Genomic DNA, 25,250 nt, shown 5'->3' on the forward strand with positions numbered 1-25,250 from the left:
CTAATGGCTCAAGGATATTTGCTTAGGAGAAGCAGCCTTTGGATGAAAGTGAATTTGTCCAATCCCCATGTTCTCATTAATACTACCTTATTTAGAAGGGTTGTGCATCAAAGGGAGGTCTTTGATCCAACTGATGATGCTTCTAATAATCTACTAAAAATTGAGAAACATTCCTTCCATATGATGTCTACTTCTTTCTTTCTATATTTCCCATGCGGTAAAAATAGAAAGATTAATGGTAACTCCATAATGAAACATTTTAGTTTTAGAAAGGCCAAATCAATGGAGATATGCCGTATCATTTTACCAGAGAACACAGAACAGAGAGCGAATGCTATCCGTACTTTTCGTTCTCATTTTATATTCACGCTTCCCTCGCGCTCTGATCTCGCTTTCCCACAGTGACTTCTCCTAAAACCCCATCTTCTCTCTCTTCTTTTCTATTTGTCTCACTGGATCTGATTCTCTTTGTAGCAGAGCTTTCATGGCGAGCGGAGGAGGGTACGGAGACAGCCAAAAGATCGACTATGTCTTTAAGATCGTTCTCATCGGAGACTCGGCCGTGGGAAAATCTCAGATCCTCGCTCGTTTTTCTCGCAACGAGTTCAATTTGGATTCCAAGGCCACTATTGGTGTTGAGTTCCAGACTCGAACCCTAGTAATTCAGCACAAGAGTATCAAGGCTCAGATCTGGGACACTGCTGGACAAGAAAGGTAAAAGAACTACATATCCTCTGTATCTCTCTCGTTCTTCTCTTTTCTGTAAACTTTAGAGCCCGATCTAGGGTTTCTCAGTTTTTGCTGCTTTATTTTTCTTTGATTCTGATGAATTCGTTTGTGGAGTGATGATTTCTAGATTAGGTTATTCTGATAGTCCTGATGATGATGGAATTATGATTGATCTTTATCTCTGTTATATTATTTTCTTTTTCTTATGATCGATCTTTATTTCTGTTAGATTCTTTTTCTTTTTCCTTTTCATTTGGTAGGAATTCCTGTTGGATTCTTTGATGCATTTTCTGAGTAGAGTCGGATCTCGGAGAAGATATTTGTGACATTTTTAAGATCTTTCATTTGATGACAATGTTAACTCAGTTGGAGGATAGTATGTTCCCTTACCTTTTTGTGATTTGAGGATGGTAATTGAACAACACAGCGAATAATGGGAACTGGTGTAGAAGATTTTGTTTAATTTGATAGATGAAATTGAAAATCATATGTTGTGTAGATAGATACATTTATGACATTGTGTGCATTTTACATCCGATCCATTGTTTGAAACAAGATGTTGCTCATCACCCAAGGCAATTTGGCAAGAACTTTCCTTGGATCATTTGGCGGTGTTAGAGCTGCAGCTTTATCTTGGTTAATGTTTTCATGTTGTAGGATTTAATTGTAGTAGGCATCCACATTTGTAATCACGTGTCTTGCAATCTTAAATTTGTCTAGCAATAGAGGTTACAATTGGTTTTCGAAGGGATTTTTTTACATGTCTGAAGTTTTTTTTTTTTTTTTTTTTTTTTTTGGGTGTGCTTTGAACTTTCGAAATCTTTGCGGTTATGTTAGACTGGACATTTCAGTGTAATTCCTGAGAATTATTCTAATGCTATGGGTATATTCATTACTTCCAAAGCAACCAGAGTTGTTACTTTTGAATGGGTCACAATACGGCATTGGCACTTAAGAATTGAGGTCTTTAGCACATGTTCAAAGTCAAACCCACTTGAACTTGTCGAGGTAACATAGGCTTCTTGACTTTGAAGAAACACATCAATACCCAAAATAAAGTAGGGGGACTCTGGTTTTCTGTTGGTATCTTATATGCTCAATCTTGTAGCGATACTCACCTTCTTGCATTTGGTTGAGGGGTTCTTGAGTTGGGATTAACTTACTCTTTATTTGAAGACTCACAGCCTAGGTTAAGGCCTAGTACCCAAGATAATGACACTGATCACAATGGATCGATCTTCGACACCATAGGGGGTTCAAAATCAAGTTGCGGGTTGGAACGTGTCAGGGACCAACCCTGCCCGACAAAAAATGGTCCCTAATAATGTCTGTAAACCTCTTATATGATCCTTAGCATACTTGATTAATCAGGTTATAATGCCTGGGTAATTGACAAGCAATATGATAGATTTTCAAAGTACTATGCTTTTGGAAATAAGGAAATTGAATGGAAGTTTGAAAGATCTAATTCACGCTAGATTTTCAAATTAATATGATTTTGAAAAGGTACTGACGTATGTTAACTAAACTAAGCTATATTAGATCATGCAGATTGAAAGAAGCTAATCTAAAACATGAAAGAACATTAAACTATTGCGAAGAAACTAACTACATCCTAAGCATGCAAGATTAAAATACTTAAACGAAGATAACATTAAAATAAAACATGAAAATGCTCACTTAACTGGAGGAAGAAAGGGTGAGGACGTGTTCTTACCTCATTCTTCTAGTTGTAGAAGCTTCATGAACTTGAACTTGGAGGAGTCCCTTCAAAGCTCTTGAGTCTTCTTTGAGAGAAAAATCGTATGTCTCTCTTGTAGTTCTTGATGCATGTCCAGGTTGCTTAGGAGGTTCTATTTCAATGACACCATCATTTAATCACTCTTGGATCTGGTCTTTAAGAACCCAACTCGTAAGGGGGGAGAAGGCTAAGTAAGCCAAACTGACGAGAGAGAAAGGCTTCGACTCCTTTTTCTTGAATAGGGCCCTAGTTACACTTTTACAGAGTAGAGAGCTTGGGAATTTATGTGTCTAAACATTTTGGGACTAAAATTTGTGCATAGGCTAGTTTGAGAAATTTTGAAAGTAGTTTGAAAATGTTTGAATTGTAGAAATGGGTTTTAGGCAGGAGAACTTGATTTTTAGTGGAATTTGAATGGATAGAAATCAAAGTTAGGATATTGAATGAGTTTGGACCTTCCTAGAGGTTTATTTTATCAGTAATGGATGTTTAGAAAGAATTCCAATTAGAAACAAAGGCTTTGAAGGTGGTTTGGAGAGTTTCTAAGTTTGATATTCCGCAACTTACTGGCTCTGGCATCGATCGACATGTCATTTCAATGATCGATGGCCCATGTTGTCAATTGATAGTTTTGGTTATCAAAAGTGCATAAAATCTAGGGCACTTTTAAGGGATTTAGGGAATTTTTTCAAACTGATCTCCCAAAGGTATTTTGCACTATTTTGAAGGGTTTTGTACATTTTAGAATGGCGTAAAACCTATGCTTTAAACATGGGATAACTAAATATTTGGAGGTTCAAATCTTCTAGGGTTGCTTTTGAAATAATTATTCTTTTGGTCTTTTGACTCAAGAGATGATCTGACTCATTTAAGAAAACACAATTGTTCATCATAACATCTGACTAATCTTAGGTCAGGCAGAACAAAATGAGGTCACTATTCATCTAATCCTACTGGTGAGATTGGTTCGATCTATTTATACCAAATTATGCTACTCAAAGTGGTGGTCTTGCTTACACGCACATGGCTACTGAATGTGATTCTTAATTGCTTATCAGTGTATTAGTGACATTATCAAACTATTTTAAACTACTAATGCTTTCTTCTTATTTTATATATATATATATATATATATATATATATATATATATGAGAATAGAGTTCCTAAGGTGTCACCTCATATAGCTTATATATATATATATATATATATATTAGAAAACGGTTCCTACACATATGTGTAGAGAGTTCTTTACACACTAGCTTAAAATACAGTGGGGGCCCACATTGTTTGGGTGATCCAAGCCATCCATTTTAAAGGCCCTCACATAGATAGGGTGTCTACAAAAAATCAGATCCATAGGATCATCCCAACCCTACGATTTGTGGAGGTAAAATGGATGTCTTTAAACCTTCACAAATTAGTCAATTTTTTGCCTCCACAGTTCGAATGGTTAGGATGATCCTATGGATCTGATTTTTTGTGGACACCCTATCTATGTGAGGGCCTTAAAAATGAATGGTTTGGATCACCCAAATAATGTGGCCCCCACTGTATTTTAAGCTAGTGTGTAGATAACTTATCTACACATATGTGTAGGAACCGTTTTCTCTCTCTCTCTCTCTCTCTCTCTCTCTCTCTCTCTCTCTCTCTCTCTCTCTATATATATATATATATATATATATATATAGAGAGAGAGAGAGGGGTTCCTGCGCTCGAGCACAGAAACAGGGGTGGGCCACATTTTTTTTTTTTTTTTTTTGGGGGGGGGGGGGGGGTTAGATCCAAAGCATTCATTTGATGGGCCCTAGGGTGTCCATCAAAAATCAGCTCCATTGGATCACCATAGGGTGTCCATTTGTGGGGTGGAAAAATGGGCAGAATAGTTAAGATTTTCCTTGACCACATTATCTTTGAGGGTTACTCACTCAGTTTTGTTAGATGGGTGAGATGGTTTTGCCTACTCAGGGAGATTTGTGGACGCAATTGAAGACAATTGCAATGTGACTGATGGTCATGGTATTGAGATTAGACATGTTTGGCAATCCTCTAACTGTGAAGCAGATAGGCTTGCTCCTTCCGGATTTGTTAGAGATGTAGTCTCAGTTTTCTTCGTCCCTGTGGATCCTCGGTCTTTGATTTTATAATTTTTTTGCTTGCTCCTTGTTTTTTTCAATGTTCTCTCACCAATCTCCTTGTATTTTCCGTTTTGCTTTTGTTTTTCTTCGTTGTTAATGCAATTAAAATTAAAAAAGACTCAGAAGGGAAATTAACCAGATAACCACCTGATTAGCAATACCTGTTTATAGATTATCTTGTAGTTAGTGTTGTAATCCCTCTTAACCCCGTATGATTATTACTGTCACACACAGACCAGGATCTTTTCATTTACAACTTGGTAAAAACTTTTTCTTAGATTTTGCTTTATGATTTTTTCATTAGCCTCTAGAACTATATTACCTACATCATGTTTAAGCTCCAGAGTTCTGAGAGTTTGTTTCTGATTGATATAACAAGCAGATACAGAGCCGTCACAAGCGCATACTACAGAGGTGCAGTTGGAGCTATGTTAGTTTACGACATAACTAAGCGTCAGAGCTTCGACCACATACCACGATGGCTGGAAGAACTGCGAAGCCATGCCGACAAAAACATCGTGATTATACTGATAGGAAACAAAACTGATCTCGAAAACCAGCGTGCGGTGCCCACCGAAGATGCAAAAGAATTCGCAGAGAAAGAAGGGCTGTTCTTTTTAGAGACATCAGCATTGGAAGCTACTAATGTGGAGACCGCCTTCTTGACCGTGTTGACTGAGATTTTCAACATCGTGAACAGAAAGAACCTTGCCGCTGGGGAGGATCAAGGCAAGAGCAATGTAGGATCATTGACAGGGAAGAAGATTCTGGTCCCAGGGCCGGCACAAGTAATCCCAGCAAAGAACAGCATGTGTTGTAGGTCTTGATTTGGTTTTGGGGGGTGTGATTTGGTTCTGCTTGGTTTTGCTGGGTTTTTTTTTTTTGCCTCTGTATATTTTGATCTTAGTTTCAATTTCGTGTTTAGGGTAAATATCCAAGAAATGTGATCAAACACGGTGGGGAATGGCGAAATTGAGCTAAAATTGATTTTATTTGCTTGCTTATAATACCGTTAAATCACAAATCAGTAACTTTCGGCGTCTATGAAATTTAGTGCAGAGAATACCTTCTGGTCTCCATGTTTTTAATGGTCTCCATTATCATTATTTTTTATTCAAATTTAGATTTAGGGAAAAATTTAAAAATTAAAAAAAAAGAGAGAAAGTGATTTCCTGCAGGTTCCCATCTTCTTCCTCCATACTTTCTTCTTCAACAGCAGGCTGATGAGCTTATATAAATAAATCTATCCAAATTTCAGAAACAATATTCTTTGATATCTTAGACCCATGTTTGGAAGCCATGAACATATTTTTCCATGGAATATTAGTTTATCTAGAGGTGGTAGGAGAGGAAGAGAATTGAGAGGGCATGGGTGAGAGTAGAGAGTGAGAAGTGAATGAAAAAAGAGAGAAGAAAAACTATACTAGAGCTTTATTTTTCCTATTTTCAGCCGCTTAGCACGTCCTGCTCCTGCCACTCTCTCAACCTCTACCGCACCATGTGGAAAACAATATTCCCTGTAAAAATAGTTCATGGTTGCCATGCATGGCTTGAGGCTCTGTTTTGATTGCAAAAGTTTGAAGGAAAAGTTTGGAATGGAAAAATATTTGTAGAAGTCTGATTTTACACAAAAAAAAATGATCAAGTTGAACCAACTCTATTCAATTTCCTTCAATTTATGATATATCCCTCTAAACAAACCATAATCATATCATTTCCCTTGGACCCTGTTCGTTTCAGATTGTGACAACCGATGGTGAGGGCCCCAACTGATTATCGGCCCATAATTTATGAAACAGGGCCTAAATCATGGAAGAAAAATATTACACTTCAGAATTGTTTTTCGTGCAATCCAAACATGGCCTAAGGTTCCAAGACGGCTTTGCTGAGAATGGTTGTGTTCAAATATGACTCAGTTCTTCAATCATATCTCTCTCTCTCTCTCTCTCTCTCTCTCTCTCTCAGTGTGTGATTTGTGTCCCTTCTCTTCATCTAATTTGTTTCTGCTTCTTACCTATTACTCCCATTTATTCTCCACACAAAAAGGGATTCAAGTTTATCATAAAACATCCTACTGCATCGCGAACTTAAAAATACACTAATAATATAGAAAGATCCAATTCAAAAATTACAAAAATCCTTTCAATCCCTCTTGATAATTTCTGAAACTAATCTATTCATACTTACCTCAACCAACCAGTAAGTTCTCATCTGTTTCAAATTCTTTAAGGGATCCAGTATCCTTCGCGTTCCCATCTCCAACATCCAGCTCAGAGTTATCCTGTCGATTTTCCTGCCGTAAAGTACATTTTCCCCTCCCCAGACGAATAGAAAGTCTTTCAAGCATTTCTTGACTGTCCACCTCCGAGAGCATAAGACTCAAGCTGCTCTTACCTTTCCAGCATCCAACAGCAATTGTCGAAGAATCTACCACAATGGCATCTGAGGTTGGTGGGTCTTCTGCAGAGAACGATAAGGTGAAAATGTGTCCAAGTCCCATAAAACATGATTGGCCATATCTGGACTGGAATCCAACAAGAGACTATCAGGTATGAGAACCTCACCTTTATTCAACAGAACAACGCAACAACCCAACAATAAGTTTGATGCCTTTTCGCTCAAGGAAGAGTCACAAAAATCTCCAAATTTGATGTGCCGGTATCGCAAGAGATGCTCAAAATCAACTATGGATGCAGATAATATCTGTTTGCTGATGTAGGGGAGCAGCAATGGCAGTCCTTCAGATGATATCCGATATGCACATGGTGATGAACCTTCTTTTGACGTCTGTCGTTCCTGAAATGAAGTACAAAGCAAGAAATAATGATACCCTTTGTATAGGCAGATCTAGATATAGATGATCAGAAGTCAAAGTAGTCCTATTCCATAGTCATTTCCCCCATTTTTGAGCAACATTGGAGAGTTTTCCAGTGGGTATTTTTTCATTAATCATATGATTAGTAGTGATTGTCATCCATGCCGTTTTCCATTTGTTTTTTTAAGTTTAACAATACAGACAAGGGCAGGCATTTAATAGTGGCTAGAAAGTTATCAATTGATAGTTTGGCTATCAAAAGTCCATCAGCATCCACGTTCCAGAGTTATATACAAAGGGGACTGATATCCGCACGGCCATGTTTTGATAATAAGAAGAATCACCCTATTTTAAACTTTTTTAACCAGCTGTCGAAAGTTATAACAATTCCCCAAAAACTCTCGGCAGCCAATTAGAGAAGAGTAAAGGTGAGTCGGCCCATTATAAAAACATAGCCACGCAGATAACAGTCACCGACATATATTCATAAAAAGGTAAAAGTATTTCAAGTATCTAGAAACGGGTACACATGTACGGGCACACGCACACGGACACACCAGCCCTTTTCTAGAAGTAAATAGTGGAAGCCTACAATGGATGAGTACATCAAATTCAAGAAATTAACAACTTTTTATGAGTTGTGGATTTAGGCAACACTGCCCAACACTTTCCTAAGCAAGTGAACGATAAGTTAAAAAAAATAGCAAAAGAGAAACTTACAAAAACTTTCAGCCCAAGTGAAGTGATCTTCAGTCGCTGCCCAACTTGGAAATTTAGTTTGAGAACATCCTTAACAGATTTCGATATATAGTAAATTCTCTTCACATGGTGGACATCGCTGTTCCTTGTCACTAGGTGACCGTCAAATGGAAAAAATTCACTGATACCATAGAATGACCTAATGCTATTGACTGTGGCATCATCTCTGAAAAATACAACAGGGTCAACTCCTCTCCACTTGCCTTGAATCTGTAACTTTCTTTTTTCTACCTTCCCACGCTCCTGGTCGCTCTCCCTGTTATCACATGCTTTGGTTTCCTCAAAAGTATTGTCTTTAGCAGAAAGCTCATGGGAGTCTACTTCAACAGGAACTTCCATGGGTATTATAGACGGTCTATCTAGTAAATTCACATCAGAAGCTTCTTCAGCTTGGACTAAGTGGTGGTCCAGGGCCTCCAGGCAACCTTTAGATGGACTTATCTCTGAAATACTTGTATCTTGAACTATATTGTCTGATCGTTTCTCGGGCAATACATGTCTCCTATGAGAGGAGGAGCTATTAAGACTAATAGGATTCTCCAAAACAGCTGCAGGAAAAAATTAGTCACATGATTAGAACCACTCTTACTCTGGCAAATATTAAGAAAAACAAATATGTGCCTATGTCACAAATATCGTTCTCGGGAATTTCTTGGCAAGAGAAAATCTCGGGATGTATTAATTTTTTTTATTTTTTTCAAGATTATATGGGAAAAAACAATAAAAATAAAATTATTAAAAATATATAAACATATAAATTTAAGAAAAAATATAAAATACGAATCACTCATGTTATGATCTTATACATCCTAGGTCTCTTCGTTCCGTCATCTGGCTGACTCCTTCATGCATGCTCCACTTGGCTCGGGGGGATATAGCTCAGTTGGTAGAGCTCCGCTCTTGCAATTGGGTCGTTGGGGTTCAAAAAGTCATTGGCTTATCTTATTATTAATCAACGATTTCTTATATCGATATTTTATGATAAAAATGAAAACATTGCTACATTTTTTAAATCTCGGGATTATTTCGGGATTTTGTCATTGTATCAAAATGTCGCATTAAAAACACAATATTTTGAAAAAATCAGAGATATTTGTGACATACATGGCCACTGTGTATTATGATAAACAACTGGAAATAGAAGTTACCCTGCAAAGGAGAAAGCTTGTGAAGAACAGCAATGAAAAAGGATCCACTGTTTTGATCATGAGGCAGTATCCTCATGCAGCGTTCAAGTGGAAAACTTGATGCTTCCTCTTTGGAATCAGTGACCAAATCCTTTGGTGATGTATGCTCTTTGGGGGTTCCCGTCAATTCAGTCTCAGCTTCAGAAATGCTACTTGGAGTCACATGATTTTCTACATTGCCACCATTCTGATGTCTCTCATCCAAGGTGCTGGCATTTCCTATCTTACCGCCATTGCCAGGTGTATCTATATCCTCTTGTAGACTATCAGAGGTTTCCTCTGCTTCGCAGCTTTGACCAGAAGGAAACATGCTTCGCAAAATTCCCCCCTTCCTGTTTGTTGGAAGGTCTTTGTAAGAAGCTAACCAGAGGCCCTTATCTCGAACCTGCCACATTAACATGTGAGGGAATAAAAATAGATGCATCAGAAAAAAAAAAGGAAAGAAAAGAAAAGTTAAGGTGAATAGGCAGTGAAGATGCTCCTATGAATGTTTAATCAGCAGAAGCACTTTCAAAGGGCTTTTAAAGGGCTTTAGGCAACATTCTTAATAGCAGAGTAATTATTCGCAGGAGACCCACATCCAAAGAGTACTCTAAAGGGCTTTTGAGTTACATTCTTAACGGTACGAGTAGAATAAAAAAAAACTAAAAAAGTAGTGTCAGCCCATGGAAACATGAGGTGTCAGCATGAATTTCAGGAAACCTGAAATACCCAGCAATATCTAAATAAAGATATTTGTTACATGTTAAGTATAATATATGTATCCAAATAAATAGAGATGTGTTAAGATTTTTTCAAACATAAGAGCTTTCAGTGACTAAATGAAATCTAAGATCCATGAAGAGGAATGAGATGTCCTGATAAAAGAGAAATAGAAATGCAATAAGATCAGAGTTTCAAAAAATGGACTCTGTCGAGAACACAGCCAGGGTAGAAAGGAATCGACTCAAGTGCGTTGGTGATTGATGCAGTCAATTTTTCACTAAATAGGGCAACTTAAAGGAGTTTTGGTTGACTTGGTACGGTAAAACTCAGACTCGGACCAGAACTCACCCAAGGTAAAAGGGATTCGACTTGGGCAAAGCAGTGATTGACTCGGGGAGTTTTTAAATAGTGGTTGAGATCACATAAATACTACCAAGAAAAAGAAGAAATATGGGAAATATGGGAAATCCTGATGTATGAGCCCCCATAGCTCCAATAATGTGATATGCCTCAAGTAAGCAATTCAGGAAGTATGTGCATGCATACATTTAATAAGACTCCAACTGTGCAAAAACTTAAGAACTGATGGCCTACTTCCTGTCACATATATTAACTGTGTGTGTGTGTATTAGAGAAATATCCACATATAACCAATCATATGAGTAGCTTACCTTCCATTTTCTAAGACCTGGGCGACGCACCAACTGGGGAAGCTCAGCAGAGACATCTAGAAGCTCGACAGACCCCTCACCTCTTCGAAGAATCTGAAAAGAGGACAGATGAACATAGAACACAAAAAGAAATGTTACAAAGATTGTGTATCTGAAACCAAGAAGAGTAGAAACAACACCCAAACATAAAGTCCATACATAAATGCAAGTGAGAAAGATGCGAACTATTAAAAAAAGTGAGATGCGAGAAACTTTATACATAGGCTCAAGCCTCCAAAGCAACTATAAGTCTCAAAGAAACATCAGATAATCAAATAGTTATTTTCAGTCTCCGATACGCAACAAGACAGACCAATAGGATAAAATGAATATAATATTGGAAGTGTTCGCTTAGTGTTTTGAGTTTAGAGGGAGGATAGCAACAAATATTAGTTAAAGAAGAGTTAATAATAAATGGTATTTCACTTGACACGGTACAATAATGTTTCGACGCGCCCACGATAATTCTGGCAGTTCTGACGGTACGTTTACAAGTGTCGAAAGGAGTGTCAATATGTGTCAACACACGTGGCTGATGAAAATTCCAAGTGTCAGCTCAATCATAGCCTCTATGCAATGCAACATACTTTAAGATACCTTTTCGGTATAAAATTACAAAACAAGCACGGGGATTTATTTGACCAACTACACAAATACCGAATACAGCCTCCAAAAGCAAGATGAACGACCTATACTCATTGGATTCACAAGGCTAAAGAATTAACTCGATTGAACAGCGTGCTCTCACTAAGGTCATGTTTATTCCTAGCCCAACCAAAGAATAAAGATGGAATTGAATGTTTAGAGAGTAACTGGTTATTCACGAACTACTACACTTAATTGCAAAAGCAAGCAAAAATAACCAAAGGTGAAAGAACAATTTTGTAAATTCAAATTAACAAAGTACAATAGTTTATACACACACACACACACACACACACAAAATGAATGTATTGGACAGAAATTATCCCTGGTTGTTTGTAAAATAAGTAATTTTAACATGGTTTTTTTGTCATTATTATATAGGCAAGTTATAATGACAAAATTTCCGTTACAAATCTTGTTTTAATTACCCCTATTTTGAGTTAAATATATAGAAATTGCCACTCTTTCCCCCTCTCTCCCCCTCCGACATGTCCATTGTGGGACGAGTAAATCACCCCGCCAAATCGAGTTGGTCAATTGTAGCAGAGGATAAGTTCGTGTGGAGTCCACGGTTCTGGAGGAGTTCACGGTTCTGGTGGGGTCCACAAGTATGCTGGAATGTGTGGTGTTGCCCTTGGAGAGCTGGTTGGGGTTTGAAAGGAGAAGGCTAGGCTTTAGATCCAATGAGGAGTTCGTGGTAGAAGAGGTGGTGGGGGGCACTCATCACTACCCTCTACTAGACCAGCAGTTGCGTCATGAACAATCTCAGCATCGTCTTCATCACCAGTAACCCCTAACCCCCACTGCCTCCATTTGCTCCCTGTCCACTTGTTGCCATCAAACACCATCATTCTCTTCCTCATCAAGATCCATCATCATCCTATATGGACTCAATCTGACGGTGTCGAAGACTCGGCCACCGTTGGGGCTAAACATCAAAAGGCTTCTCATCAACGAGCAGTATATCATGAGGGGTGGGGTCGGACACTTGTCATTGTTTGACATGTTGGATACGCTACAGTGCTGGCCGCATTGGGAGTGGCAGATGAGTTCAAGGCGTGTTTGCCTTATGCTCGTGAGATCTAGTATCATCTTCGTTAGGGTTTTGGTTAGGAGGGAGGGAGAGGGGAACGAAAGGAGATAAGAAGATGAAAGATTTAGGTTTTTTTTCACTTTATAATCGGGGTATTTTTGTCATTAAAGTAATGGCAATTTTGTAATTTATTACCGTTGCTCCAACTCAGCAAAGCAGGAGTAAGGTTGCGTATATCCAGCCCTCCTCAGACCCCGCAATGGCAGGAGCCTCGTGCACTGGTCCGCCCTTTTTTTTATTATGGTTGCTCCAAACGACAAAAAAAAGGCCATAAACCACAAATGTTCCATTATATAAGAGTATATTTGGAATGTGGTATTAATTCTGTTTAGATGAGCGTCTTGTTTTGATGATGTTTCATTTGTTTCGGTGTTTCATTCCAAAAAAGACGCTACGACAAGCGACAGGTGTAATTTTCTTAATAGTTAAAAATTAAAAGAAATGGGTTGTACAAACGTGTGAAATGAGAGAGTTTGATGTATTTTTAACCTTCCCGTGACATCAAATGCCCTCAAATGACTATAAAACCAGCATTAAAAGGGAGTAAAAAAGGAAAATCCCAAAAAATGTATGGAAAAAAAAAACATTTTTGAATTACAAATGGAATGTACCTAAAGAGAATGAAACACAGAGCAGAAAATTTCTTTATGCATTCTATTCTATCTTCCATTCTAGAACTTCAAGACGAAACAGAACAAAATGGAATTCATAAACATAGATTTGGTCTAATTTATTTTTGTGAAGATTCTAACTTCAGAAGCACATGCAATAACGGGGAAGAGGTACAAGGCTAAGGGGTTAAGGGTGTATGGTACGAGGCTATATTGCTAAGGGGAAAGAGGCTTGCTTGGAAGAACTCTAAGGATGTGAATTTTAGTCTCCTGTTGTTCTCTTCCTTGATGCTTGAGGAGTGCTTCTATTTATAGAACTTGAATGCCATAATGGGTGGTTGGCATGGAAGGATTCTTCATTATTTGCTTTGATGCAGTGGTGGTGGAATATCACTTGATTGGCTCTTTTTCTATGGAAGTAATATCATTTGATTACCTATATACTATGTTGCATGGATTCGGACTCGAGTGTCAGAATCTGACACGGATTCGAGGTGTCGGGTTCGGCTAACCCAAAAAACAAGGATTCAGATTCGGCATTTTTTATTTAATTAATTAAAAAGTAAAATAAATTTTAAAATTAAAAAATATTTATATATGATGAAAAGAGACAATTTGAAAAGAGAAAGGCAACAACTTTGATTTGGAGGGACCTCCAATTTATGATACTACCACTCTAAATTAGCCATAATCATGTCTGTTTCCTCTAAATCGTGAAAAGAACAAAATTTTACAGGAAAAATATTTCCATCAGAACTGTTTTTCTTGCAATCCAAACAGGCCAGTTTCTTTGTATTTAGGGCCTTTTTGAATTGCAGAAATTTTCTGAAAATTTTTTAAACAAAAAATGTTTTCCAAAATTCCTTGCTTTTCCATTGTTAAAAACTCAACAACTATTAGAAATATTTTTCCCTTCCAGATTTTTTTCAGAAAATTCCTGCAATCTAAACAGAACAATTACTTTCAGTGTCTGTATTTAGGCCTCCTTGGATTGCAGTAATTTTCTGGAAAATTTGGAAAAATAAACTTTTTTTTCCAAAATGGCTTGTTGACACATTTTTTTAGCGTCCATCGCAGAAGGCATTTCACAGATGGCCTGTTTCATGTCAGAGCAGCCACATAGGCTCACTTTTCAGCAGAGTTTGTCTTCATGCATGAGGTGTCTGCTCTGACATGCAACAGGCCATCCGCGAAATGACGCTAGCAACCCCCCGCCCCGACACACGCACACACATATAAAAATAAGCAGACAAAAAGAACATAAGTAACAGGAGGATGTGTAGTTGGGATGATGCACATAGAAATGATTAATGAAGATAAGAGCTTCATTTCTCGTCGATATTAAATTACCTCAGCAACAACAGCCTCATTTTCAACTGGATTCATTGAGCAGGTTGAATAAATCATCCGCCCGCCCACTTTAAGCAATTCGATGCCTGCAAAGAACTATATCCCATCAGAATAAATTTGGGAGGGTGAGAAGAGTGATTACATCAATACGGGTCCCATATAAACTAATGAAAAGACCACTCTCAACTATCCATCAGTTTGCTTCGGTGAGGGCACTTTACCTAACTGGAGTCTAATGAAACAAAAGAGGCTTCAAGTTCGAATTCTAGAGATACAGCATAAAACTAACTCAGAGTTAAGTGGTCTAATCATTTTAAACAAAATGCTTGGATCTAGATTTTGGATAAAATTAAATTTAGATCCACAAAATATTGCTCAAATACGGAAATCACAAGATTGAGAACACAAGGAAGCATAGACAAGAATATGTAAAGGTACATTTTCTGTGTTCTATTGTCTCACATGTGAAATATTGAAGTGCACAATGACATTTTGGGCTATGGTTCAATTTAAGCAATGACTGAATATTACATCAAAGTATTTTAGTCCAAAAGGGTGACATCTTCAAAATCTTTCTGTAACACAGAGAAATTACTGGGGATAACCCAATGGAGAAGATGTATCCATATGCCCGACAAATTTGGATCTCGGACGAAAAGGTTGGCATATTCCGTAGAGAATAAGATGATTCAAGTTAGATATCAGTTCCAAACCATTAAATTAACAACATAATTGATAAACCAAATATCTGTCCGTAGTCCTTGGAACACTTTACCCAGCCTCACCATATCGAACGTATTAAGTAAGGATACCATGCCGATACAAGTACCAAGCACTTCATAGATATTTCTATTTGTTGAATTAACTTCCATGCTTCAAACATATAACATTTTTCTTGAATATGAGGATTCTTGTCTTTTCCTGAGAATGCAAGTTTTGGAGATAGTAAAATAGGTTGGCATTATGTCATTAAAAAAAAGGTTGGCATGTTTTGTAGAGAATAAGATGATTCAAGTCAGATGTCAGTTACAACCCGTTAAATTAGCAGCATAGTTGGTAAACCAAACATCAATCAGTAGTTCTTGGAACACTTTACCCGGCCTCACCACATCAATAAGTACCACGCCGATACTCGTATCAAGCACCTCATGGATACTTCTATTTGTTGAACTAACTATCTTGCTTCAAGCGTATAGCACTTTTCTCGAATAACTATCAGGATTCTTTATTTTTTTAGTGCTGCATATTTGCAATATAAGTTCTGAGAATGCGAGTTTCGTAGATTTTATAATCAATAAATTGTCAGCTACTGCTTTTTTTGGAACGGTACTCTGTTAAATTTAGTTAAATATTCAGTCAGTTGTCCATAAGGGTAAGTGTGTTAAGAAGTAGTAGGGTTGGAACAAGGTCATGTGGGAGTTGGTTTTAAGAGGAAACCCAAGAAGATGAGTTGGATCGTGTTCATTTTTTGCTTCTAGAGTTCGAGTTCCTTTGCATCTCTACACTTGAAAATGGTGAGAGGTTTGCATTTGGTATCCCAATGGTCTTTTTCCATATAGGCCTTTCTGGTGGCTCTTCTTATTGACTTAGATATAGTTTTCAAGTCTTCAATTATTGGTGGTGGTGGTGGTGTGTTGTCAGAAAACCATCTTTTTTAATCACAGCAAGATTGTATTCTCACTTGTTGGCAAATTTGTGTGTGTGTGTGTAGCCACGAAAAAAGCCTCTCTGCAAAGCAGGGGTAAGGCTGCGTACATCTAGCCCCCAAGACCCCGCAATGGCGGGAGCCTCGTGCACTAGGCCGCCCTTTATATATATATATATATATATATATATATAATTGTACGCTTGAGCGCACCAAGCTTAGGTGAGCTTGAGGGCCCAAAACTCATGTGGGCCCACATTGTTAGGATGATCCAAAGCATTCAATTGAAAGGCCCTTACATAGATAGGGTGTGTACAAAAAATCAACTCCATAGGATCATCCTAACCCATCCAAAAGTGGAGGGCAAAATGGACAGACACTGTTTGCCACAAATCTGCCCATTTTTTCCCTCCGCTTTTGGAGGGGTTAGGTTGATCCAATGGAGCTGATTTTTGGTACACACCCTATCTATGATGGGCCCTTGCAAATGAAAGGTTTAGATCACCACAAAAAATGTGGGACCCATGATGTTTGGGCCCTCAAGCTCACCTAAGCTTCGTGCGCCAAGCTTACACAATCATTTTCCTCGTATATAAAACAAATGGACATCATCTCATCAAGCTTGACAAAGATCAACAAAAGATATCATTTACTTAACAATTAACCTAAATTTCATAGTGTGGAAGTCACAATCAGGAGAAGCACAATATGAATATATAAACATAAGTGTGGATTTTCAATTAGAAAGCATTATGTGACTTTATACACCACAAAGAGACATTGCCAGAGAAACTCAAATTGCCCAAAGTTCTCCAAAACTTGTACCACGCATAGCAATCTGCACTTGGAGGCGATGAATCCCATTGCCCATTCCCACATTCCTGATTATAAATGTATAATATCAATGCCAAAAAATATCCAGTGAAATAATTTAAGGCAGAATGCCAATCCATAGATTTAAGTTTCGGTTTCGGCCTTGGCGAGGTCGAAACCGAAATTTCGGCCGAAATCCTGTAAAAAAAAGGTTTGATTTTTAATTTCAAAATTTCGGCCGAAATTTCAGAAAAATATTTTCAAAAAAAAAAAAAAAATTAATTTCCCCAAATTTCGGGCTTGATGAATTTCAGTATCTTGGCCGAAATTTAAAACCATGTGCCAATCAATATAATTATATAAAAGGGATTCGCTAGCGTCCATCGCAAAAGGCATTTCGCGAATGGTCTGTTGCATCTGACGGCAGACACCTCGTGAATGAAGACAAAACCTGTCAGATGCAGAGCCTGGGTGGCTGCTGTCAGATGCGACAGACTATCCGGGAAATGCCTTTTGCGATGGACGCTAGCAAATCCCTATATAAAAATATGTATACAGGTATCTACCATTTCCTCCAAATGTCGGGAGCCTTGCGAAGTGTACCATCTCCACTGCATGGAACATCACACAAAACACGATCAAATAGCAGTTGGTTTTCCCCTGGCTCCTTCGGTCCTTCTGATGGAGGGCTACCCAGTAACCCACCATCCATGCTACCCATTTTGGATGTCTCTGAGCAATTTTTATTCAAATGGCAACTGGGGAAATGTTGAGCTTCATGATTTGTTACTATCAAGTTCGCACTGCACATTCTCTTTGTTTGATGGATGAGAAGATTGCACCTTTGGACATCAACATCATTTGCTATAACCTGAAGAAATACAATAAAATGAGACCATGATTAGTCAGAACCGTATTGGGGTGAAAGAAAATCCACATCAATTATTACATAGAACCATTAGCAAAAGAAAGCTGATATTGCTATCCAATAAAATGTCAAGTTACAGTTCACGCAGAACATTACATCTCCAAGAAAATCGACTATATCAAGACTGAAAATAGGACAAAAATAGAAGAAAGCAAGAAAACAAAAGAACATTACCAATCCACTGGGTAATGATCCAGTTTCAGTTGATTGGTGTATTATCTCAAGTAATTGGAAGGTTTTTGAACCTGGAGCTGCACACACTGGATTAAAGTAGACAGAATCTAAGATGTATCATATATTTGTATAATAAATAATAATAATACATAAAGCATAATATAAAGTTCATTATGAAACTCATATATGAAATGCTAAAAAACACCAGAAAATTCACATGATTCTCATATAAAATGAATTTCTGAATTTACAACAGAGCTGCGCATAATATGAAGTTTGTTATGAAACTCATATGCGAAATGCTAAAAACACCAGAAAATTTACAAATTTCTTATACAAAATGAATTTCTGAATTTACAACGAAGCTGAGTAGATTTATACAGTCACTAACTCCCCTGGATGAAAGGGAAAATGTACTAGCCAAAACCAATAAACTTCTTTTCAGAAGGAGAAAATGTAGTCCACATGCTATCTATTTAGTCCTGCATACTCCCACCAAAGGAAATGATAGGACCCGACCATACTAAGCGTGTTCAACTAAACAGGGATGGGTGTCACTGTTTCGACCATAAAAGCCCATGAGAAGAAACAAAATGTAACCCCCCGAGACTATTGAACAGACATCATTGCAATAGTCTCTCCAACATGAGCTTCACAATGTCGTATCTACCTTACCAAGATGCAAATTAGACTTGTTTCTTCAAAAAGGGATATTAAATTGAGGTTTCAACTTAGTTATTGTGTTAGTAACAGAGATGATTAGGACTCTCAAGTCTCAATAGGGATAGGTGCCTTTAGTTACAGAGACGATTAGGACTCTCAAGTCGCTAAGTCCCTTGATTTCTTTCAGATGGTGATTAGGACTACCAATTCATTAAGACACAACTAGGTAACCAGTTGTATGGCCAAATGAATTACAATCTTTTTCATTTATTATATTTCTGAAAAAAAAGGTTAAGATTTCATGGAAAACTAGCCAATCAGTTGGAGAAAAAAAACTCATAATCTTGTAATGGTTACTGTACTAAAATGTGAAGTCATAACAAAAGACTCGTGGACCCAGCTATACTTCCCACCCTTATCAAGATGCCCAAACGGCTGATATATATTTTGAGAGGTTTCATTGGTTTCTTCGAAATGGATTATAACATTGCAGCCAAGATTCTTCAAATTATTGACGCAGCTCCAGCATGCTATTTTTAGTAATATAACCATGAATAAAATGCAAACTGCTATGTTTTGTCTTCAACTACAGTTAGAAAGCATCTATTTCATTTTCTGTATTTTGTGTAGATAGGTAACTATTTAAATTTATTATTTTTGAGACTTCAAAACATTTTCTGTCCCTCATGAAATGTAAGTGACATACCTGTATAACACAATGAGAATCTATAAAACTAACAGTTGGATACATAAGAGAATAGTTTTTCTTTTCTTCTTATTTATTCATCACAGTTTGCATTTGAACCTTGACATTAAAAAAAGAGAGAATTATGATAACATGTAAGAGCTAAGTAGAATTGAGCCAACTGCTGAATGCACAATTAGCTTACTCACTATCTAGTACAAAGTGATCCGGACGTACATCCAAGAACAGTGGAGGTACCTGCATCACCAGCAATTTTGCAGAAAATAAAAATTACCAATAAGACGCTAGAAGAAACAATGCAGTTACTATTCAAAAAAACAAAGAAACAATGCAATTATGAATATTTAAAGCCACATTCAATTGGATTATGGCACTAACAATGAACAGAAGTTTACAGTAAGAAATGTAAAATCAGCTAACATAAGATGAAGTTACGCACCATGCTAACAGCCTCCTGTCTTGTTATGTTCCCGATTTCATTCTCCAGCTTTAAAAACTCATGGAACCTGAAATTTATTAGACAAAATCATGAAAAAACAGTGTAATATAACCTGTTAAAATGTACTGTGTGCAAATTTATAACTTTTTGGTGAGAGACCTCTGCCCTCTAAGGTTCTGATATGTGTTGCGGGAATTATGGCATCAAGTAGTGAACCATATCTTTCAATTCAGAACCCCTCTGACACTTTTGGTCTTCAAATGACATTTGTAAAATTGAATGGTACAAATTATTTACTTTGGGCTCAATTTGTAAAACTATTTATGGGTGCTCGTGGCAAACTGAATTTTTGGCTGATACCCCTCAAAGAGATGATAAGACCAAGTATGAGGAATGTCTTCAGAAGGATTATCCGTTCACGAGTCATGACATTTCTATTGAATAGCACCGGAATCAACCGTTAGTGCTAATGTAATGCTTGTGAATACATCCATGTTTGGCAGGTTAAACGTGAGACGTATTCAATGGATCAAAATATATCTTGGGTCTATCAAATATATGTGAATATGTTCTTGTGCAAAAGGAGATAAATGTTTTAGTGAGTACTATTGCACTCTCAAAGGCATCCCAGAAGAGCTCAGTCCCTATCAGCCTCTCACCAATGATATTGAAATACCAAAAAAAAAAAAAAAAAAAAAGGGATGATTTCAGCTGGCAAAGTATTCTATCAGGGCTATATCCTAGCTTCCAGCCCATTCGGACTCGGATTCTACTCAACGACACTTCACCTTCACTTAGCAATGTATTTTTATTTTTTTAGTGCAGAGTGCTACTCTTCCATCCCAAACATCCTCTGTGTCCATTATTCAAGAGAGATCTACTTTAGTATCATGATTTCTAATGGATAACAATCCATCTTTCTCACTTTCACTCTTTCTCCCAATCAATTGCGAGAGTTCTGGTCATGAGAACGAGAATGTGGGAATCAAATTAAATGTCAGAGCTTATTCATAGGAGACTACCTAGCTTCAGAGACCACTTGTTGGGTTAATGTTTGTTGCGAAATGTGACGGCCTAAATGTTGAGCTCTTTGTGACCTTTCACCACGATTTTGAAACCATCCTAATCCTCTTAAAATTGTCTCTTCCATCTCTTTCTTGTATCCCGGTTTTGGGAAGATACAGAGAACATCATGTTGGGAGAAGGGAATGGTTTTAAAGGTTGTGCAGGAGGTGCTAGAGGCACTAGCACTGTGCAGGAGGTGCTAGAGGCACTAGCACTAGAAGTATAGGCAGTAGCTATGATGAGTACCATGGATCAGGTGAATACCAGAAATATACACATTGTAGCCGAAGCAACTATTCAGTTGAAAATGCTAGAATAAGTGGGGTAAAGTAGCAGAAGCAAATCAAGTGGTTTATACTAGCTATGGATCAGAAAATCCACATCATATGTTGTCAGACTCATATGCAATCAGCCACCTCTGGTGTAAATGGATCTGGGCCAATATCCTATGAGGAGTTTCAACTCCTTGTTACAGCAATTTCAGCAAGTCTCTATCGGACAGCCTATATCTACTGCCACATTAGCTCACTCAAGTACTATTGCATGTCCTCTCAGCAGTCTTCTCCTTGGGTTATTTACTTAAGAGCAATGCCCCCATAGGAATGGGAAGTTGACTCTATTTTCTACCCTGGATACATCTTGTTCTATGTCTATTGTTGTGCATATTGATGGGTCTTCTCTAACTGTTACTGGAAAGGGAAATGTTAGTCCACTTCATCTTTTTCTCTTTCTTTTGCGTATTTTGCACCTCAATTTCCATTTAGTCTTCTTTCCGTTAGCAAACTCACATATCTTCAATCTTCTTTTGAGTTGATGTCACCTTCTTTGAGGGTACAACTTATTTTTCTACAAAAGATTAGCATCTCGATGTAGACTTACTTGCACTCAGGGGAGCCTCCCTGCTTCTACCATTCCTATTTTTGTTCTTGTGGTCGCTAAAGGTATAACTATCAAAGAAAAGCGGGTCCCGCCTAAGACTAATACCTATATCGGCAGAGGCCTCCGGAAATATATCGGCTATCTCTGACATCACAACATGTAGCTCTCACACTGCCTACTGCACAATCATCTAATTCTTTTGCAAATACTTCCTCTTAGCTACCATTATCCATTGCATCACGTATAGGTACTCGGTCTTGCGCTCATCATCCTATTGCTAATTCTGTGTCCTTTCATCGATTGCCTCCCGTTTACTATTTCTTTGCCATATTTTCGTCTCCTATTACTATTCTAGGGTCATATCAACAAGCTATGATGCAATATGGGTGTAAAGGTGTCACGGATGAGGAGATGACAGCCATTTTTTAAAATAATACTTGGCGGTTAACATATGTGTATCAGTGTATGGCATTAAATATCATCTTGATGGTATCGTGGAGCGCTTGAAGGGTATTGGTGTCGATTATACAAAAAAAGTGGAGTGTGGTGAGATCATTCCTCTATTTGTTTCAAGCAAAAATTAAGTTTCAACACTGAAAGTCTCAGCAATGATCACAACTCACATTTGATTGACAAGTTGTGCATGTCCCAGGGAATAGTTCAACTTATGCAGCGGGGGTTAGAAATATTCATCTAACACGTGATTATGCTACACCTCATTAAGGTTCTTCTACCATTCATTCTATTTTTTGTTTCAAGGTATAGTTAAAGAATCTTTCTCCCACATATTGTCTCTCCTCTGCTCTCATCTTTTATTAATACCAGACAATTGAATCAAATTTCATCACTCCAAGCCCTCAACTTGGATTTTCATACGCATTAGCTCCTATAACACTTAGTGCAATAACATAGAAAAAGAAAATAAGACAATTTAAAATTTAATTTGTTTTTAAGGTATGAATTAGGGCTTGAATTTGTGCACCAATTACCTCTCAAGAGTTTGGTTTTTCCGAAGCTGCATCCTAGAAAAATTTAAATGCCAAGCAAGATTGTCTGGATACCAAGGCAAAGGTCTAATAGCTTCGACTTCACTTGCATTAGTGACCTGTTAACAATGTAAAACAATCAGAGCCCAATTATAAAGAACTGCACAGAGAACTCACAGTTACAGTGACAATGGTAGAACAAAGATTTACCTCAGCCTCAAGAGATTTCATAAAATCATTTTGTAACTGCAATCGGATGTCCTGAAAAAACTGCCCACTACATGATAAAGAAAATGAAAAAGATATCACCATGATAGGAATCGCTATAATGAACTCATAGTAACTCAACAAGAGAATTGGCAATGCTTTGCTCAAATACATCTTCACAATAACACAACATAACACATAACACCAAGACATTTGATTACCAGAAAGATATGCAAAGAAAGCAAATCAGTATATTGAATCTTGTCTTGTCACTCTCAAGAGCCACAACAAACAGATATTTCCATCAAAAACAGTTCAAGAATCAAATTATGTTGAACTCCAAAAATTATTGGCTCTGACCAGTCATCAGCGACTCGTATCAAATCAGACTCGAGAAGGTCCATCTTCTTCACTCAAGTAAATGCAGACACACGAAGAGGTGCCACAACAATAGAGAAATTGAGGAGGGCCTTCTACTTGCACTTCAGCATATACTGTCAATGAACTCTTCTCCTATCACAAAAGAGAGTGACACTTCAAAATTTACCAAACCATGTGCACCAGGGGCCATTCCTTCTAAGCTCTCCCGCAGGGGAAGAGAGAACCAAACAAACATTGATTTTTTGATGAAACAAGACCAATACTAGTTATTCCCACCCTCCCAAGGAGGGGCACTTGATTGATCATGAGAAACGTCCACTTCTTCCCCCTTATGCTATGGGGTCATGAGAGAGAGAGACGATATTTGCACCTCCAAATTCAATAACGTCCCTGTCTTCAACTTATACTTTTCTAGTTAGCTGCTAGGGGTAGTTACAAATTCCCAAAAACTATCAACATAGAATAAGAAAAGTGATTAACAAAGTGAGGAGCGCCATTAACAAAATATAAAAGTGCAGATGTATACATGTATGTGTATCAGATTAAACTTTTTTCTTTTAACTTTATCAAGATAGAAAACACAGTTCCTTAATGGTTCCCTATTCAATCAACTGCCCCATGTTTTATATAGACCAAATGAACTCAAATGTAGAAAGAACAGAAGATCAGTAGCAAGACAGAACTAGAAACTAACAACTCCACAACACTTACAATTTCAACCCAGTTGAACCCTAGCTAGTCATTGCCAGAATACCTGGAATTGATTCTAAATGCAGCAGGCAAAGGCTTCAGGAGCACTTGAAGAAATTGATCCCATTCTTCTTCAGGAACTATGCATTGTTCCTACAAAAACAAAGGTTTAAAGATGATGAAAATATAATGCAGAAATAGCGATCGAGTAAACAATTCCATAGGAACAAAAAAGCCTCAAAACCCACCAACGTAGGCTTTTAGGTCTTAGAGATTTTGGACCATCGAATTTTGGAATGAACAGTTCTCGTTCGATGAAATTCCAAGCAGAAAACTTCAAGTACATGAATATAAATTACAGAGAAAATGAGAGAGAGAGAGAGAGAGAGAGAGAGAGTACCTTGTAGTATTCTTCGAAAGCGGAGTTTTGGGTGGCGAAGGGCTGCCAGGGGGAGTGCTGAGAAGAAGGGTCGGTTCTGTTCTTCTTCCACACGTTCTCTCGGTTCTGTTGGAAGTCTCTGCGCTGCGTGCGACCGCGCTTCTTCCCCCCTTTTCCCCTGCCCATTCTCACAGAGAGAGACTAGGTTTTTGGGTTTATTATTTATAGGAGCTTGAGGTAGTGTTTGAAAACTAGTCCAGTCGAGACCTACTGAGTCGACTCGGACCTCAGAGAAAATTGGGTGAAAACGGCTTTGAGGATCTCCGGAAGTCTAGGGGTGCAACTTGGGTCGGGCTCAACCCGAACCCGACAGGTTCAACCCGATTTAATTTCAAGTTGGGTTAGGGGTGAGCCGGTGAGGCCTTGGCAACCCGATCCTGAACGGGACCGCCATCCTCTAATTTTATCTTGATATTCTTTAGGCTATTATATTTTTCTGTTTGGCCTTAGGTGAACCCGAACCCAACCCAACCTGATCCGATTTCGGGTTAATTAGATGAGTTGGGTTAGGGTTGAGAAATTTTGACTTTAGAGCAGGTTGGGTTAGGGTTGACCAACCTCACCCCTGGGTTGGGTTAGGGTTGATGGAATGTTATCTCAAGTTGGGTTAGGGTTGGCCTTATTTCTTTTGGATTTTTTAGAACTAATTCTGAGTCCAATAATACAATTGGCTATCAAAACCCAAAACAACACACGGCTTTAATTTTGAGTCCAATAATCGGTTTTGGACTCAAATTAAATGGGGGCTTAATTA

General features: G+C 37.9%; 2 protein-coding genes across 2 annotated transcripts; one reads left to right on the top strand and one right to left on the bottom strand.

Annotated features, from left to right (window-relative positions):
- Positions 1–209: 209 nt before the first annotated feature.
- Positions 210–5,598, top strand: LOC143848231 (ras-related protein Rab11D-like). The gene is made up of 3 exons (XM_077357117.1): positions 210–340; positions 478–714; positions 4,989–5,598. The coding sequence occupies exons 1-3, from the start codon at positions 291–293 to the stop codon at positions 5,431–5,433; spliced, it is 732 nt and encodes a 243-aa protein (XP_077213232.1). The 5' UTR covers positions 210–290; the 3' UTR covers positions 5,434–5,598.
- A 1,095-nt stretch (positions 5,599–6,693) lies between these two features.
- On the bottom strand, positions 6,694–24,642 carry LOC143848230 (uncharacterized). The gene is made up of 15 exons (XM_077357116.1): positions 24,458–24,642; positions 24,122–24,210; positions 22,990–23,056; positions 22,783–22,898; positions 19,850–19,916; positions 19,599–19,647; positions 18,042–18,127; positions 17,506–17,810; positions 16,952–17,007; positions 14,482–14,567; positions 10,744–10,836; positions 9,329–9,752; positions 8,142–8,728; positions 7,171–7,402; positions 6,694–7,066 (listed from the first exon to the last, which is right to left on the bottom strand). Exons 1-15 carry the CDS (start codon positions 24,620–24,622, stop codon positions 6,795–6,797), a joined length of 2,694 nt encoding a protein of 897 aa, XP_077213231.1. The 5' UTR covers positions 24,623–24,642; the 3' UTR covers positions 6,694–6,794.
- Positions 24,643–25,250: the final 608 nt, after the last annotated feature.

This window comes from Tasmannia lanceolata, unplaced genomic scaffold (genome assembly GCF_043159265.1).
Source record: "Tasmannia lanceolata isolate RefF3 unplaced genomic scaffold, GAP_Taslan_0.1 ptg000016l, whole genome shotgun sequence".
Taxonomy (NCBI): Eukaryota; Viridiplantae; Streptophyta; class Magnoliopsida; order Canellales; family Winteraceae; genus Tasmannia; species Tasmannia lanceolata.

Excerpts from the sequence above, each read along its gene's own strand:
- LOC143848231 (XM_077357117.1), top strand. The coding sequence starts at position 291 with ATGCCGTATCATTTTACCAGAGAACACAGAACAGAGAGCGAATGCTAT. Across the intron at positions 341-477 it reads ACAGAGAGCGAATGCTATCC|AGCTTTCATGGCGAGCGGAG; the intron begins GTACTTTTCGTT and ends TCTTTGTAGCAG. Across the intron at positions 715-4,988 it reads GACACTGCTGGACAAGAAAG|ATACAGAGCCGTCACAAGCG; the intron begins GTAAAAGAACTA and ends TATAACAAGCAG.
- LOC143848230 (XM_077357116.1), bottom strand. The coding sequence starts at position 24,622 with ATGGGCAGGGGAAAAGGGGGGAAGAAGCGCGGTCGCACGCAGCGCAGA. Across the intron at positions 19,917-22,782 it reads AAAAACCAAACTCTTGAGAG|GTTCCATGAGTTTTTAAAGC; the intron begins GTAATTGGTGCA and ends AATAAATTTCAG. Across the intron at positions 7,403-8,141 it reads CACTTGGGCTGAAAGTTTTT|GAACGACAGACGTCAAAAGA; the intron begins GTAAGTTTCTCT and ends ACTTCATTTCAG.